Source organism: Aotus nancymaae, unplaced genomic scaffold (genome assembly GCF_030222135.1).
Source record: "Aotus nancymaae isolate 86718 unplaced genomic scaffold, 86718_ANA_hifiasm-v0.15.2.pri h1tg000117l, whole genome shotgun sequence".
Classification (NCBI taxonomy): domain Eukaryota; kingdom Metazoa; phylum Chordata; class Mammalia; order Primates; family Aotidae; genus Aotus; species Aotus nancymaae.
The window spans coordinates 6,921,492-6,940,529 of NW_026988532.1; the positions used below are offsets into that span (position 1 = coordinate 6,921,492).

The 19,038-nt window shown below is 36.7% G+C and overlaps 1 protein-coding gene across 2 annotated transcripts in view; it reads right to left on the reverse strand.

Annotated features, from left to right (window-relative positions):
- VAV3 (vav guanine nucleotide exchange factor 3) overlaps nt 1-19,038 on the reverse strand; it is a 389,657-nt gene that overhangs the window by 151,188 nt on the left and 219,431 nt on the right. For both annotated transcript variants that reach the window (XM_012466320.3, XM_021667516.2), the window contains exons 13-15: nt 18,299-18,384; nt 16,626-16,758; nt 16,131-16,240 (exon numbers count right to left, since the gene is read on the reverse strand). In XM_012466320.3, coding sequence (XP_012321743.1) covers nt 16,131-16,240; nt 16,626-16,758; nt 18,299-18,384 — 329 coding nt within the window. The remainder of the gene's footprint in view (nt 1-16,130; nt 16,241-16,625; nt 16,759-18,298; nt 18,385-19,038) is intronic.

Consider the following 19,038-nt stretch of genomic DNA (forward strand, 5'->3'; position numbering starts at 1 on the left):
AGAAAGTCCTCTGCGCTCTGGCAGAGGCGCTCTGCAGACACTTTCATGGAGTGGTGCTGACCGCCAAAGGCCAGCTGGCTCATTTCAGTTTTGTTAGTCATGCTCATTTCAGTTTTCCCAGTCATGTCTCAGAACCATCTTTGAGAAAGTCATTGATTAAATTAATCAATCAATTCTCTACATAATAATGCTCTGCCTTCTTGTGCTTGTAATATCAAAAAGCCTTCTTCACTAAAAGCTAGCAGTAATCAAGCTTTCTGGATCACATTATCTATGCTTTTTGATCAAGGGTTTACAGTTAATTTCTTTGGTTCTGGAAGGTATGTGGTTTACTGAATCAGCATAGACTACCAACCTCATTTCCTTTATTAAGATTTTAAATGTAAGCAATCTCTTCATTTATAATTAGATTGATTAAATAGATTTTATTCTTTTAGCATCACTGCATTTCCACAGATGGAATAAAGCCTGCTAATTTAATTTTCCTATTGGTTTACAGAGTGGCATAAAGTTTAGGGCATTCATCACCTTTAGGTTGAAAATCTTAATGTCCCCAAAGGGACCCCACTATCATTGTCTAGTGTTTACATCCACACAAAAACATGCAAACACATATACACACAAACTCACACAATGAGTAATAACCATCTAAAGTTATTTTTGAGAATAAAAAAAAAATAAGCCCAAGAGGAAAACATCGTAACAATGGCTGGGTAGAAATAAAAGAGAATGTGATTGCACCATTATTTTTGTGCCATGATTAAATTAACTTCCACACTTCCTCTACCTTCTTTTGCCATGCAAAACAAAAATAGATTACAGATAGTTTTCAAATCCCTCTTCAAGTATGGATGAATTAAGTTCCAGAGAGGAAGAGAGGCTTGCCTGGGCCAAGTCAGTGATAGGGCTTGGGTCTTTCCTCACTTTTGTTCTCCTTGACCAGCATTCTTTAAGATCCACTAAAATGTCTTTTCCATCCAGTTTTCTATTCTGTTTTTAGGATGATGAATATGATCTGTATAATTAAATCCTGGAATCTTGAAGCCTTCATTACTTTCCATCATTAACATTATTCTCAGCTGCTTTAACTTTCCTCCAAATTATTAAAAATATGACTTAAGCATAAATTAATTATTAGGCATTTAACCTCCAAACACCTTTATGAAATCAGGTTTATTGGAAATTTTCAATAAATGTGAATTCTCATTTTCCAAATGAATTCAAAAACCAATTACAAACAGTCTACTAATGAACATTTAAAATTAATATTTGACTATTTCCCAATCAGTCAAGTATTCAGATTGTCAACCCAGCAAGTATATTCAAAATGGCCAGCTAGCCATATTTTAAATTAAATATAAGCCTATGGGATTTAGCCTTTGTGGGCTTTGCACATTCAGACTTGTGTCAATATCAAAAGTCAATACAAACCTAATACTAAAACACTCAATCCCTTACACTGAAATTTTATAAAACCAAGAATTCTCTTAAAGCATCAATACCCTTTTTAGTCACCATCAAACCCCAAGACAAAGTCAGTCTAAGGGGAGTTTCATTATAATTGAATATGGAATTGCAAGTTGGACTGTGTGACACATTAAACAATTAAACAAGCAAGAAATTTAATTAAACTTCTAATTCACTTTGGATTTCACTGTATCCTGCAATTAGAAGGTTTCATGCTAGTATCAAGTATTCAGGAGTCAGGAGTGGCCTGCTGGAAATAAATCTGCAATGTCAACAGCAAGCAGTACCTTAATGTCAAACAGATGGTGGAAAAACAGGTCCTATTGCTAACATCCACTGGAGGCTGGTTGAGTTTCCCTCCTCTGTCCCAAATCTACTGGCCTCTGGACAAGGAATTGGCAGCCTTTCATGACAAGGATATAGAGCAAAGTGTCAGACCCCCATTTTAGGGAAAGGTACTCACCTAACACAAGATCTGTCCTGAATGAAGAGGAATTGCCAGGGATTAAAGGACTTGGTTCCTTTAATAGTTTCAGTTCCACTATTTACTACTCCTGTGGCTTTGGGCAAATTACTCTGTAGAGGAAGTTTTCTGGGTCTAACTAGATACAAAGTCTGAGATCATCCAGTATGTAGGCATTTGAGGGAAAATTAATCCGTTAATTGATCTATCTACAAAATAGCAGGAGTGAGGTGGGGGTAGGTGTTGCTCATGACCTCTGTGGTTCCAATCTGGGACTCTTTCTATTACACTGCCCTAGAGAAAATCCTTCATGAGGAGAGATGTATATGTGTATATATATGTACATGTATATGTATATGTATTGTGTAAAACTATATCCCCAAATAAGCTATACAAGGGGAAAGGCTTAACACACACTACTTATAAACTTGCATGAGTCTAATGCCACAAGCAAAAAGATTGCTTAGCTAATATAACCTGATACAAAAGTGTTTGCAAGACAAGAAACAATAATGCAAGCTGAGGGCGCAACTATAGAATTATAATTGTCACCAAGCATCACTTTCATCTTGATACTCTCTTGTCTTGAAGGATTCAGAATAGTTTAAAATTCATTATTCCTAGTTCCTACAGTATGCAGAAAATCCATTAGGTTGCTCTATGGTGTTTCTTCTAGCAAATCAAAACCCTGCAAAACAGTTTAGTTTTTTCTCAGTCTGAAAGACGTTTAGGTCATGATAATTGGAAAACTCTATTCAAACCTGTACCACAATTAAACAGGCCAGGCATAGTTTTGCCTTAGTAAACTACATATGACCTCAGGTCTATTTTGTTATGTAGGAAACACTATTTTGAAGCTACCTAGTTTTTAAAATGCACTGACAGCAACAGCTTTAATTTAAAATGCCAGTGTTCAATATGTCAAAGTTCAAATGTTCTCTGTGAAGAAGCTTTAATGCATATATATTATTAACGTACTATCAGAGAACAGATCCCCGAGTTTATTCTGACCAACAAGTCATTAGTCAAAGACTACATAAGGCAAATTTGGTATATGATAATAGATGAGAGAATTTTGTTTGTGGTTGCTGTTGTTATCCAAGGGAGAAGAAAGAAAAATGCAGGAAGTCCATAGTTTGAGGTTTGGGGATGGAAAACCTGAACTTAATAAAATGTAAGTGTTATTCCTTACCAGAAATTTGAAGAAAAAACTCTCTGAAGAAAAGAACGGGTAAAGCATGTCCTATGACGTGGTGCACTGAAGGAGCATGGCAGAATCCCTGTTCTGTGATGAGCTGTGTGGCTCAGGCAAGTTACTTACATTTCTGGTTCTTAGTTTTCTCCTTTGCTAAAACAGGGTAAACTGCTCCATCATAATTTTGTGAATAGTTAACAAGATAAGCATCCAAAGCATAGTATCGTGCTTGGAATACAATGCTAACGTCACAAATATGAAATATCTCATTGGAATGATACAAGGAAAGATTGGAAAAATAATAAACACAAAATTTATCTTTGGTTGTTTGCTATAACAAACTATAAAGAGTGTTGTTTTTAGTGAAAAGTGTTATTTTAGAGATCATTAATGTAGGGCGTTGTGGCTTCTGAAATGACTTTTCTTTACTCAAAGAGCTGGCTGCTTTGTACAGACAGTGGTGTTACAGATAAACATCAATAAGTAGACAGGAATAAACAGTCAGGAACCACCACCGACCAATGGAACAGTCTGGCTACTTTGGGGCCAAAAATCTGAGCTCCCAAACTTCAGTGTTTTCTTAGGGGAACATGTTTAGAAGAAAGTTGCTGTTTTAATAAGTGGCAGGTCAAACACGTGGTTTAGATAACCACTTCAAATCTGGTTCTCTCTAGGAAGGAGAAGCTAGTCAACGCTCAGTCTAAAGCATATCCTGAAGGAGAAGATGACAGTGTTATCACACTGTGTTCATATCTTCAGCAACTTATGTAATAAACATCCAATGTTACCAAAGTTCTGGATAAAAAGAAACACATATTTATTTAATACTCATCTGAATCCACCCTGATAACTGGCAGGGGCTTATTCTCAGACCATGAGGCTTTCCTTCCCAGGTCCTTTACATCTAAAAACAGAACTGAAACTCTGAAACTGAAATCTTATCTAAATAACTGAGAGAAGAAAACATCACAAAACCAAATAAAATCAAACCTTTGCATTAATGATATTAGGCTCAATCCTGTGATGAAATAAAACTGATGAAAAAATCTTGAAATAAATTAACTTGTAAATTAAGATTTGGTTGACTTTGCTCTAAGGAAATTCTTTGAAGCAAAAATTATCCTTACAGATGGTTGTTAATAATATACACAATGTTACTTATTATTTGATTTTGTAAAAATATCAAATTCTTATCCAACAGCAATCACTAAAAAATAAATGAAAGTATTTAAATTCTAAATCATATTTTTCATCAAGTGAATAATATACTACACAGGAATACCTCTTGCTTATGAAACAAACTGAAAAGGAAACTTTCCTATTTAGAGACGATAGGTGTTCTTGCTACAAATGAAGCAGTGTGGTATGAGACAAAAAGCCCCAGATTGAGATTCAAGCTCGGCTTCTGTCACTTGCTAAGGAAATAAAAAAAATACTTAATCTGTCTACTATTTTCTCATTTTTAAAAAGGAATAATACTTCCTAGCTACCTCACAGGACTCTTTAAGAATCAGATTGGGCATTATCCAAAAATCCTTTGGGAACTGTAAAGCACTATATAATAGCAAAGAATTATCACTACATGCCATTAGACTCTAAATACTCTAACATGAGGTTATTAAAATCTGCAGCCATCCTGAAAATACTCAAAAGCAGAATATTAAAATGCTATGCACGATTCAATCAGAAGTCTCCAAACTGATTTCTAAACATCTCAAAAAGATAAACTGTTCTATTTAGCTTTGTGTGTGTGTGTGTGTGTGTGTGTGTGTGTGTGTGTATGTGTGTTAGGACAACAGCATCCAGCATTCATTGTACCTTGTCTATAATTTTGAGGTGAAATTAAATTTTCAATATATCTACACTTTTACCTGATCCTGAGTAGCAGTAGTAAGCTAGGTTAATGAAAGAATCTTCCTAGACTAAGTTTCATTTATTCATAAAGAAAAATATATTTTAAGCCTGGACTTAGAGGGATAGCTATCTTCATGTATCTGAAAGATTTCCAGGTAAGGAAGAGTTAGACAGGTTCTATTTGGGCCCAAGAAGTGATATTAGGAAATTATACTTTAACAGACAAGTTTCGACTCATTATAAGGAAGAATCTTCTACAGTGAAAGCTAACCAAAGATAAAACAAGCAATTTCAGAGATAGCGAGTCCCTCACCACAAGAGGCATCCAAGCACAAGATGTACTTGGAAAGAAATTATAAAAAAGACTCAAGCAGTGAACTGTTAAAATAGAGGAACTTTAATCTCCTTTTCAGGGAATGTATGAATTTATAAAACTGTATAGTTTCTGAGGATTTGATCATAATGAAAAGGTGTTCAGAATCCATGAGAAAAAACAACTACAAAAAATTAATTTTTCTAAATTATTATTGGTGTCAAATGGCACCTTTTTCCTAATTATTTGAAGCAAAAAGCATACATACTTAACTTACAACAACTTACTTCTAAGTGAAGAGAAAAAATATTCAGTTGCAAATGTCTTTCTTAGATGCCCAGGAGCTGAATAACTCTGAAAATCTGTCCATCAGCATTACATGCATAGGCCTCTTCCACATTGAAATTTTGAATCCCATTCTCCACACATCAAAATAATGTGTAGTAGTATCAACTATTTCATATACCTTGCAATTTATCACTGCTTTGCATAAACATTATAATGCTGACTTGAAAATATAAGTTTTGTGACAATGTAAACTTCACAAGAGAAGTGAACTTGTCTATCATTATATCCCTAGTGCCTAAAACACTTCCTGGGCATGTATTGTGACATGCACAAGTTTCACAACAAAAAGCACACATGCTGCAGAATTCAAAAAAAAAATTTAAATAATCAGAGGTCAAACAGAACAGTGTTTCCAAGTATTACCTTCAAGCTCGGACTCCACTAGACAAGAATATCTTCTTGAAGTTTACTTTCTGTAGTTTATATGATTTCTCCCATTGTTTCCATTGCAAGGATTACCAGTTTCCAACTGCAGCTTATTTCGTGCTGTATAGCCCAAAGTAGTAAGTCTTATGATCTAATCATTTCTTATCAAGAAATAGCCTAAAATCAGTGCATGTGACACTGTTAGATTTAGACTTACAGGTTAAAGCTTGCTTATTATCATAGAATTCACTGCAGTGGAGATTTTGTCATTTACTTAGAGGAAACCATACTTAGTTGACTTAATACAACAAACAATTCCAAAACAATCTTACTCTTTGAATAAATCTCTACACTACCCAGACAAGCTAGAGACACTAATTCAGCTCACTAATTTTATTTGCATTTAGTTTTAACCAGGATAATGCTTATTTGTCGACAAAAATTGTGATATCTGTCCTTGGCTCTTCCTCCTTCCTGTGACTTCTTCCTCATAAGCATATTCAAGAATGCCAAAAAGTGTCAAATATGTATTAAACATAACCAGAGAAAAAGGAGAGAGATTGATCCCCACAAGGCAATAACAAAACAAGAATACGATTTAATTTTTACTAATGCTTTGTCATGCATGAAATACTTTCACATGTTTCTGGATCAAACAGGCTACTGAAAGACTCCATTTCATGACAGCTGTGATTTTTCTGAGCACTGTCCCGTGTCCTACTTCCTTTTATTGCTGCCAGTATAGTTCCCTATCCTGACTTAACTGCCAATTTTGAAAGGTTATAGACAATGCATTAGATTCAGGGAGAGTTGAGCTGGCTTCAACTTGGGAGATTAATGTGAATAGGTCAGTACCATGAGACTCAGCACAGCCCAGAGGCAACGGATGGTGCCGGCATGGATTCCACACCCATAAACAAATTCTTCACATTAAAAACTGATCATGCAAGCATTTTAAGGAGGAAGAATATAAGGTTTTTAGATAAAATGATTTTCTCAAGAAAAAACAACGCATGCATGGGGCAGACAAATAAAGGGATGGTTTATAGACTGATATATTGGCCATCATGCCGGTAAGGCTTCCAGTTTCCAAACAGACACTGACGGACTTTGGACGCTAAGAAAATGCCAAAGTAGGTGACAAAAGTTGATCCCCACATCCAGCTCATCCAGGAGGGCGCCCCCTCTGGTCAACTCTTGACACCACCACAGGCTTCCTCTGCCCCTTCTAGTTTTCCTTAGTATACTCTCCAGTGAGGAAATTTCAGAATAAATAATGGGCACAAATGGTATTGCTGCTGCTGGGAAGAAAATGCATCCAGAGCACAAAGAGAATGACTGATTAAAAAATGCTTCTTGTTCAGGAGTGGTGGCTCATGCCTGTAATCCCAGCACTTTGAGGGGCTGAGATGGTAGATTATGAGGTCAGGAGATGGAGATCATCCTGGCCAATACGGTGAAACCCCGTCTCTACTAAAAATACAAAAATTAGCTGGGTGTGGTGGCTGGTGCCTATAATCCCAGCTACTCGGGAGGCTGAGGGAGGAGAATCGCTTGAACCTGGGAGGCAAAGATTGCAGTGAGTAGAGATCGCGCCACTATACTCCAGCCTAGTGACAAAGCGAGACTCCATCTCAAAAAAAAAAAATGCTTCTTATTGATGTGGCTGACTTCTGAGTAGAGAAAAACTTACCACATGGCTGCTACTGGCCTGGACTTTGTGGGACCTGTCCTTTTCAATAAACCATGCAATAAAACTTAATGAAACTAGAAATTGAATAGATGTAGTCTGTTCTTTGAGCAGATATTTTTAATATTCAATTAGAAAGTAAAAAAATAATAGTGACAAATATAGATAATTCACCCAGGTTTATTATTTTTTTTGGTGAAGTAAAAAGCATTTTGGAGCTAAATCATCATGATAGCCTAAACAGGAATCACTGATACAAAAAACAAAACAAAATCACACTTCCACAAAAGGCCACAGCATGGTTTTATTATAGGTGAGATCATTTTGTAACATATATTCACTCATTCTCTAGGCTTAAGTCATTTTATTTGTGCTCTGAGGCAGGGGTCACTAACTAGAGCCCATTGGCCAAATACAACCACCAATTGTTTTCCTGGAACACACTGCATTCATTCATTTATATGTTACCTATGGCCACATTCATAGTTAACTATGACAGAATTGAGTAGCTCTGACAGAGACCATATGGCCTACAAAGCCTAAACCATTTACTCTCTGGCCCCCTACGAAAAAAGGTTACTGGCCCTTGTTCTAACAGATAAAATTTGTTGTCTCAACAGAAACTTATTTATACATTTGAGAAGATCCAAACCAACCTCCTGATTAAGAAAATGAAAAACAGGAGAGAGAGGAGGAGAGAGGAAAGGAAGAGAGGACTAGCAGTACTCATAGTAGTAGCTGTTGTTTTTAGGCTTGCTTTAGAACTGACAGCGTCATGCAGATACTGTAGGCCTCTCCATCTGGGCAAAAATATTAACAAAGTGAATCTTTTAAATTTTCACAGTTGAACATCAAATTTGTTGCCAAACCTTTAATAATAGAAACACAGGTCTTTCAAAAATTAACAACAAAGACCAATTTCTTTTGAAACACTCACTGGAGAGCTTGATTTTGAATAATGGGTAACATGACATGGCTTTATACCTCTAAATCCTCAGGACGGGTATGGGAGGCACTCTGTCTGGCCTGACTAGTCACTCCCTAAAGGGGTGGTGAGGTGAGGAGTGCTGGTCCTCTGCAGGGAGCAGTGCAGGGTGGGGAGGGTCACGCTCCAGTTGCTGCTGAGGGTGTCAAAGACCAGTGAAACAGCAGAGGGAACAGGTGCATGACATAAGCCCCACTGTGACGCCTGTTGGCATCCCAAAAAATAGATAGTGAATGGATTTTAGGTGAAAAATGGAAAAAGAGTAGATCCTTTCTCCTGGGTCTGACAGGTGGAGAAATTAAAATACACACACACACACACACCACACGCACGCACACACACACACACACACAATGAATAAAGAACATGGACGAAGAGAGAAATGTGAGAATGCAGGTGGGCTTTGAGCACCTCAGACCCTAGAACTGGAATCTGGACTAACCTCTGTCTACAACTCCAAGGAGCAAGGAGGCCCCGAGTACCACATGACTTGCATATTATTCTACAGTTTTCAGTATACAAATGAATGCGATCAGTGCTACTTAAAAGACAGGCCAGGAAATATGAGAATTGCCCATCCTGTTTGGTGTCAAAAATTTTATCCAAGTAATCCAGACTACTAGAAAGAAACATCTGGAAGGATCAGCATCAGGTTAGGTGTCTATAAAAATGCCTTAGCAAAATTGCAATTGCACAGTTGAAGGCTTACATAAAAGAGAAATACTGATCTATAACATCAACTTCAAGAATTTCAAAAATCTAATGCTGCTGGTAGAGAATGTTTTCAATATCTCCCACCTAAGGATCCACACTACATAGACTTCTTATCATACTGGAAAAAGTCTCTCCCCCAAAGGGCTATTGTAATATTTTGTCAGACAATAAGAATTCCACAATTCATCAAGTTTTGTGCTTTTTTTTCCCTTGTCTTGGTTGTCAGAAAACTTAGAGAGTAAAATTTCAAATGTACAACAAAATTATGACACTGTGCTAGGACAGATCATGCACATGAACAACAGGGACGAGATCCCCGCCCTCATGCAAGAAACAGACATTAAACACTCAAACAGATCTAATGGCAAGCCCATTATTCCATGGGTCCAGGCAGTTCAGCCTTGGACCACTAAAGGTACACCAAAATAACCAAAAAGTAATTTCATTCTTTACTTAGCATTTCGAAGAACATCAAGGAAAGATAAATTGAGATTTCAAACACCTGCATCTCAAAAGGCCTTTTCCCCTTCCCAAATCCCTTAGATTCCATAGCTATCCCAGAGCCTCACTCACACCAAACCCAACACTTTCTTTCCACCCCTAGATCCATGAGGCTTTCTTTTCCCCTTTCCCACAGCTCTAACCATGTGGTTCAACTTAACTTCTCTTCTAATAAACAAAACAGAATCCTTATTCTTCAGGAGAAAAGAGAAGTAAAACTGAGCCGACAAGGAACAGATTCTAACAAGCAGAGGGATTGTTGGACTATGAGAAGGCAGTAAACAGCATGCTTGGATAATTTTTCTCTGGCAATATAAATACAGTCATGAGAGAATACAGGAAAGGTGGTATTACTCACTTAGCATAGGGGTGAGGAGAGAGCTCCTTCACAAAGTAACATTTACAGCCAAGGCCTGCAGGATATAGAACCAGCTATCCGAAGAACAGGAGGAAAGATGAGGCCAGGCAGGGAAAGCTTATGTGTGAATATCTGAGGCCTGGACATCTCTAAGAACTTAAACTCACAATCTAACTAGAGCAAAATGAGCACAGGGAAAACTGATGGGAAATGGAGCTGGAAAGACGGGTGGGATAAAACCATGCAGGGCCTTCTTCTATCCTAGCAAAAACTCTGATATTATAGCAAATACAATAAATAACCAACAAAGCTTTTTAAGTGGGGCAGAATACCATCAGATCACCCTGATGCTTGTGAACAAGGACTGGTTGGGAGAAGACAGGGAATGCAGAAGCTAACGAGACATGCAGAAGAAGCAAACCAGAGGGTGGCAAGGGAGAGTTCAGGCAGGTGTTCAGATTCGATGTGCAGAGATTGGTGAGAGACTGATTACAAGTGGAGGGAGGGGGCTGTATTAAGCGTAATTCTTGAGACTCCATATGTTGATCCTCAAGTAAATGGGGTTGAAGGAAGAGATGATTTGAATAGAAGTATCAAAAGTTCAGTCCTGAAACGTAATCCATTATATATTAATGGAACATGATTATATTTAGAAATAATAATATTGAAATTCAATTGCAACAGCTGCCTCATTGTTATATGCCCAGGGCTTCCAACAGTGTCTAGCAACAAGACAAGTGCACAATAAATATCTGCAGAATGAATAACATTTCCTCTGGTAATTATCTCTCTGGTATTTAAAATATCTGAGCAATATCTTTAGATTAAAACAAATTATGTTTGATGAAATATAATCCTAGATTTGAAATGTGAGAAACAGGCTGTTTGTTTTTATCATATAAACTACAGAAAGTTAACTTCAAGAAGATACTCTTGTCTAGTGGAGCCTGAATTTGAAGATAATACTTGGAAACACTGTTCTATTTGACCTCTGATTATTTAAATTTTTCTTTTTAATTCTGCAGCATGTGTGCTTTTTATTGTGAGTGACTTCAAATTCCTTCTGGAAGTAGATGGGGAATAAATTAGAAAGAAACACTGTGCCTCAGATTAAATGTGATTTGTGGAGCTTAACGGCTACAGGCTACATTCTCACTCCCTGCCCCATCCCAAAAGGGAAGCTCTTCTCAGGGCTCACTCTGGGAAATGCAAAGCTCAGGCAGGGGCTGACCCTCCAGGTGACCAATAGGATAGTGCATCCTGGTCCCAGAGTCCTGCCCCAGCTCTAGAATCTCCATCCCCCATTCACATTCTCTTCTTCCCACTACCATTAGTCCTTGTGTTTAAAAGATAAACATCCTGGGCTAATACTCCAATAGACATGCCCAACCTCTATGCTATTATCGCTTAGGTAATCCACATAGAACTGTGCCACGCACTTACTACACAGTCAAGCAATCTTAGATACTCACCGTAGTGACGGCATATGCATCTCAAAGGGGCTCTCTTCATTCAAGGGGGTAAATGCGAATTGTTAGAATTTCAAGAACTGGGCCAAGGTCGGTCAGAAGAAATTCTAGGCAAGAGGACCTTTCATTTCCCTTCAAAAAACACTTATGGAGGCTGACTCTGAATCTTCCTGTTTCTACCATATGTGATGCTTATGGTATGCCTCTTATTTTATCTTTTCTTTTGTTAACTTGTCGTTTAAATAACCTTTTTTTGCCATTAAAAGTAATGGCAAAGCCGCAATTACTTTTGCACCAACCTAAATAGAATTCTGCTTCTTTGATTTATTTTTTACCCAGCTTTCACTTATTCCTGGGACATTTAAGAAAACTGTCTGATCACTAGATCCTATTCACCGGGAGAAAACAAAAACAAAAAATACAAAAAAAACAAACTCCAGTTATAGATGCCTAGATACAGGTCCAGTTGCTTATTTTGGCATCCTTATAGATAAAGAAACTCCTGTGAACTGAGATCTTCAACTGTACTGTAAATGATACAGCATCAAACTTGTAGAAATTTGCTCAAATGCTCCTGTGACTGCTATTTCCTGAGCTACAAAATGGGTATGACAAGGTTTATTAATTTAAATCTCATAGAAAAATCCATAAAAGCAAAATGGATATACTGGATTTGGGAAAAACATATCCATAGCTTCTTAACAAAATTTTGAACATTGCTATAGGCACTTAGATCCATATTTTCCAGCATCATTATGAAAACCAGCTTAACCCAATAAAACTACTTGCCATCCTGTTTCACAGATTACTAAATGGAATTGTGAGAGACAGTGATAAAAAAAACCTTTTGAAATAAATAAAAGTAAGCAATGTATATCAATCAGCCTCTTAAAGATTTAAACACATTCTTTAGATTACAGCCCCCAGAACGACAGCCCTTGCACTCTATTTGGTCTATTTGACTTAGTGACTTTCCCAACAACCTCGAACAATCAGTCCTGCTACCACTTCTCACAAAAAAAGGGGGGAAAAATCCTCCTGCCCTATCCAAGTGGGTCACTGCTGCTTTTCTCTTTGTTCAGCCTTTCCTATAGAGGTCTGCCAGGTTCTAATGTGGTTCACTGCATATTTTAAATGCTAGAAGTGGTTATGGCCAAAGAAGGTCAGGGAACATGACTGCTGAGCAAGGACGGGGATGTGCTTGGGAGAGATAGAGGCTGAGATTTAGGTCACCTCTGGGAAGAAGTGTTCACTGGATACTTATTGTTTATTAGTGTTCATGCTTTTCCATGGCCTTATTTAATATTCTAAATTAAGAACCTTAATTTAGAGCCTTAACATAGTATTTCAAGTGCCTTAACAGTGATTTTCAATAATTTTAAACAAAACTGATCCAATCATCCTCTAAACAGCAGAATTGTTGTCTTCTGTAAATAGAAATGGCAAGCATTTCAACACTCTTAAAAATATCAGCTCCCTTGGTTTCCCTCCACCCTCTCACCAGTGCCTCCCTTTCCTTTTCAGAATTCCGTAAAGCAGTAGTCCAAAGTGCTCTAGGGGAACTCAAGGGACTCATGTTGATGCTAAACACTCTGGGAAGAAAGCATCCTGTAGAGATACACAAGGCTTGCTCTTCTTCATGCATTGTCATGAATGATGCAGGATTTATTATTTTTTTCTCTGTGACTTATCAAATAAGAGTACTAGAAATTTAATACTGGATAAGCAGCAAAATTTGAACCAAAGGCAAAATCAAACTTCAGGATTTACCTATATTATTCTATTTTTATGAGCACCAAACAGGCAAAAGCTGTCTTACAAAGCTGGAAGCAGACATTATCAGGGCTTTCCTATATTATGAACTTCAAAAATAAAGGAAATAAAACAAAGGAATATTCTGATGCCTGATCAGATTTTATTTTACCATATATAATATAACCCTTATTTATAGAAGCCCTCAACTTCAACTCTGAGAAATTCTCCAAAAATGTACTTCTACCCTGTCACTATCTGCATGTACGTTCAACAGAACTCTAAAATACAAAAACTACTTCTACTGGTGTGTTATTATATTGCTCAAAAAATAATGAAAGATTAAGAATCCCAGGTTCTGTGCATGTGCTTGTGCTGCAGCCATCCTTATTGTGGTGGAACAATTTAAATCCATACATATTCCTATATGTATAAACCTGCAAGGTAGTGGTTGCTAGTTGCCTGCAACTACCCATTCCTCCCTTCTTCCATAGTAAAAGAACCTTGATTCTTAGTCAGGCAGTATCCTACCTAGAATAAAGGTTTTATTTGCCAGCCTCCCTTGACAGATGTGGCCACATGACTACACTTTGGTCAGTATTATGTAACAGAAGTGGGTGATATTTCTACAAGGGACCCATAAAAGTGAGATTACTTTCTGGTACCTAGAACATAGATTTTAGACCTCCAGCAACTATCTTAGACTACAAGGTGACCAGTCATAAGCAGAGAAGCCAAATGATGATAATAGCATTTATCTTATCAAATCTTTCTCTTTTTTTTTTTTTTTTTTTTTTAAGACAGAGTCTCAAGTTACCCAGGCTGGAGTGCAGTGGCACGATCTCAGCTCACTGCAACCTCCCACTCCTGGGTTCAAACTATTCTTTCTCAGTCTCTTGAGTAGCTGGGACTACAGACATATGCCACCACACTTGGTTAATTTTTGTATTTTTGGTAGAGACGGGGTTTCACCATGTTGGCCAGGCTGGTCTCGAACTCCTGACCTCAGGTGATCTGCCCGCCTCAGCCTCCCAAAGTGCTGGGATTACATGTGTGAGCCACCGCACCTGGCCATCAAGTCTCTTATATACAAAAATGAACTGTCTGTTTTATGGCAACTGAACAAAATAGTGACTGATATAGGTCTATCATATAGTCCAAAGAACCTGCCTACTCTGGGACATGAAATTCAACTTTGCTCCTCTGCAGAAATTCCTTCACTCATCTAAAGATTATATAGCCAAAAAAACTCATCAAAAAATACTAGCCTAGCACATATGAGTAAAAGGCTCAAGAGCAGCTCTGTCTTTGCATATTATCACTAACCCCAGCATCCTATCACTTCAATTCCAATTGTTCAACTCCAAGTGACTTCCTAAAAAGAAAAAAATAGCATATTGGAAGAGGCTATGTCATTTTATAAGTACTCATAAGTATATTAGGATCCCAAATGCAATTATTATTAATAATAGCAATAACAACAGATATCACGTATTGTTCAATACCATATGGCTACTATTTGGCTAGCACTCTGCAGATATATGTTAACTAGAATTTGAAATAAATATCATCCCTAATTTACAGATGAGGAACTGAGGCCGTGAGAGGTTAAATAATTTAGCTTTCATCACGCAGCCAGTTCATGGCAGGGATAATAGATGAACCCAGAATTGACTATAAGAATATTTTGGCTATAGAATCCTGTCTTTCAAAATATTAGATAAAATAATCTTGAAAATCTTTATTTTCCTATTTTCAGAGCCACAATAAAACAGCCCATTCCTACCTCTAGTTTACATTAACATGAGCATTTCTTAAAACAAAGAAAAAAAACTGACAGAATTTGTCAACAAATGGTAAATAATCTTAGAACCCAAATAAAACAAATTCCAAATGTAGTTTTCCTTAATTTCACCTTTTTCTAGCAGTTTTATTTCAGTGTATCCTATATATTTCCACAAAAGGGGTCATTGTGCACCTTTCAATCCTTAAACATCAAAACGAAAAAGAAACACCTATAATGACATATTCTTGGTTATTACATCTCTGTATGCCATTCCTTTTGAAACAGGGTTGATTTATTTTCCACCTCTTCATTGAGCTACCTCCTCAATAGAATTAAAAAGCACTGAAAGAAATCAAGCCCTTAAAGCATTCCTTAAATACATGAAGCATTTTAGCCAAGATTCAAAAAAGAGTTAAAACAGAGAGAATAATTCAACCTTTCTATTAAAAATAAGATATATATCTATTTACATGTCTGTCTGTGTATGTACACATGCAGGTATTTCCTTTAAAGATACATAATTAAAAATACAGTTATTATATTAAAAGTTTATTATCAGAATAACTAATATTTTCTTGGGCTGCTGAAAGCTAAAGAACTAAAACATTCCTATAAGAGTCAAACAGAAGATTAGAGCTCCCTCTTTCTTCTTTTTGAAGGAATTCAGCAAAACTCCTCTCCTAGGAGACCAAAGTTATCAAGCAGCCAGCCTCCTAGTACGCTCATGCTCAGAGCAAAACGTTTCCCCCTCTCTGCACACATTACACATGCTACAAGCATTAGAATACACTTACTGGTTGTTCCTTAAATAATTCCTAAGTTATTTAAGTAGTAAAAATAAAAGCACTTTTAAAAACAGAAATACTCACAGAGCCATTTCGAACTGTTCCAGCCATTTCTTCTTTAAATCTTTTGTTTTGCAATAAAATTCTAACCCATTTTGTCCTTGGGTATGGATGAGGTAGAAGCCATAAGACCACTGTTAAAATTAATATTCTTTAGATTCATATGTATCATTAATAGCATTATGTTTCTAAATTCACAAGAATACCACCATAACTACCCAAAACCCCCTCATAATATTATCAACGTACAAACTGACAATCACACTTATCATAGTCAACTTCACATTTATAACAACTTCTATTCCAAATGCATTTTACTATCTCGATCATTAGGGCATTAGAAATAATCAGATCAGCTGTGGCATGATCCAGTTATTTCTCACAAAGGCATGTACCTAATCAATCTCTAGAAACAAAAACATCTGGATTGATAAGCCACATCTCACATTATATTATGATACTTTTCCTGAATATTCAAGGTTATAAGTAAATTAGAGTTATTAATTTCCAAAAAGTCACCTTTTTATTTTCTTTATCAGTTGTAGGATTATTGGCTATCCTGTACTGCTGGAGATCTATTATTTCCTTCATTTCATAGTTATCACCCTTTCTCTTACATACGATCACTGCCAAATCAAATAAGAAGATATGCCTGTGAAAGAGAGATTGATTGATTGATTTTAAATGGTTTAGAAACATGTGCATTAATTTTTTCTGGTAAGATATAATTAAAGCAACCAAATGTTTTTTCTTTGCATTAAAGACAACAGGCAGTATCACACACTGAAAAGAATGGAGGATTTGAGGTTATAAGAACTGTGTGTATCCTGGAACTTCCCTTTACCATATAAATGGCATCACTGTACCTTAGTTCCCTCATTTTAAAAATGGGCAAAAATCATAATAAGAGTAATACGCACACTGCAGAGTTGTTGAAAGGGCCAACTGAGGTAAGCTATAAAGTTTGTTCATGAGCCCTTACCTGCATTTTTAATTTAAAAGCTAAAAACTTATAGAATACATTAATGACATCAGTAGCAGCTTCTACTAAAGTTACTAGGAATCAGCCAGAATGCCTTGAGAAGTGTTGTTCATCCCTTTCCCAAACAGGACTCAATTGAAATCCCCAAGACCACATGCTGGGTAGATACTATTACCATCTTCATTTTACTGGGGAAGAAACTGAGGCTGAGAGAAGTTAGATAATTTGCTAAAGGTCACATTGCTAGTGAGGCATATTAACAGGATTCACAAACAGGTCTAATTTGGGAAGCTGTGCTTTTACCCTCTATGTTGTTCCTCATGATTTAGTTGACCACTTAAAAACACAAATTGAATGGTTTCTGAGCAAAGTGTAAACTGAAAAAGTTATGGTGAAATTTCCATGTTAATATTTCTTTTTTCTTATTAAGAACAATGTAACTTGAGGGAGAAAATAAACTTTATAACCATATCCTCCAATACCAATACTTATGTATTTTTATAAATTCTCAGTGGTTAACACACATACTTTTTTTTTATACACAATGATAATGACACATTCACAGGGCTGTAACACTTGCATCACTTTTAACGTCTATTTCTCCCAGAGAGGTTTAAAGGACCGGTGGAGCCAGGGTATCAAGGTGGAAGCAAGAGCTGATGCTGCCCCCTGCTGGCTTTCTCGTCTCCAAAGACTCCAGAAAATGATCATCGTCAACCACAAAAAAACATTGGTTTGAAGATCAAATATATACATAATTAACGACCCTGGGCCAAGCTTACTAATCTTCAATGACTACATCTGCAAATTTCCCTCAAGAAAAATTACTACATGATTCTCATTTAGTCTTCTTTCTTACGGCATTTTTCTATTATTTTTAGTTATTTAAAAATATATTCCAAAAATTCAATTATGTTTTTACGGTAGTTATCTGCTGTTACTTTATCTTTCTTCTCATTTTAATGTACCCTAGCTGATCATCTATACTTGTTAATTCCTTCTTAATAACTTAGACAAATTAATAGATACCAGGACCCAGGTGGGAATACCTAAGATAATCCACATTTTAAAATTTTAGAAATCATGGGTTGGTCTGTCTCCTTGTATTTCTTCCCTTTTTCCTCTACTTCACACTGGAAGAATTGTTTTTAAGGTCTTCTCAGTTTTCTGACATGAATTACTTATTTTCAAAATAGTATTCTTTTCTCACCTTTCTTGTTTTGTATGCTTGTCTAGAGTGGTTATTCGAATTTCACCATCTCCCTGAGGTCGTCCAAAAAGCAAAACTGGTTGGTTCTAAAATATAAAATGTACATGTCAGAGTTTTTCATAATCACATGAAAATAAAAACAAATATTAGTAGAGACATTTGCTCAGGACAACTACCTTATTACATTACAAATTTTAGCATTTTTACATTTTTAAAGCCTACTCTAAAAAACTCAGGTCTACATGATAAACAAGTCTGTCCTCTGTAATCCCAAGGGGTATATCAAGGACATCAATTGATTTTAATTAGTATATATTCTTAAAGGGGAAATTAGCTATGAAAACAAAGACTCAACTGGAAGAATCCAAATTATGAGACAGTTCCGGTAACTAATATTTTTTGAGCATCTACTGTGTACCAGCCACTGGAACAGGTACAGGGCAAAATGATACAGACAATGCCCTCATGAAGTAGACTGCCCAGTGCAGGAACAAATATTTATAGGAGCATGCAATTACAAATGCACAATTGCCATGAAGAAGTACAGAAAGGGGGGCCTAATTTGGTCTACAAAGTCCAGGCTGGGCAGGGCGCAGTGGCTCACGCCTGTAATCCCAGCACTTTGAGAGGCCGAGGCGGGTGGATCATGAGGTCAAGAGATAGAGACCATCCTGGTCAACATGGTGAAACCCCGTCTCTACTAAAAATAAAAAAAATTAGCTGGGCATGGTGGCACATGC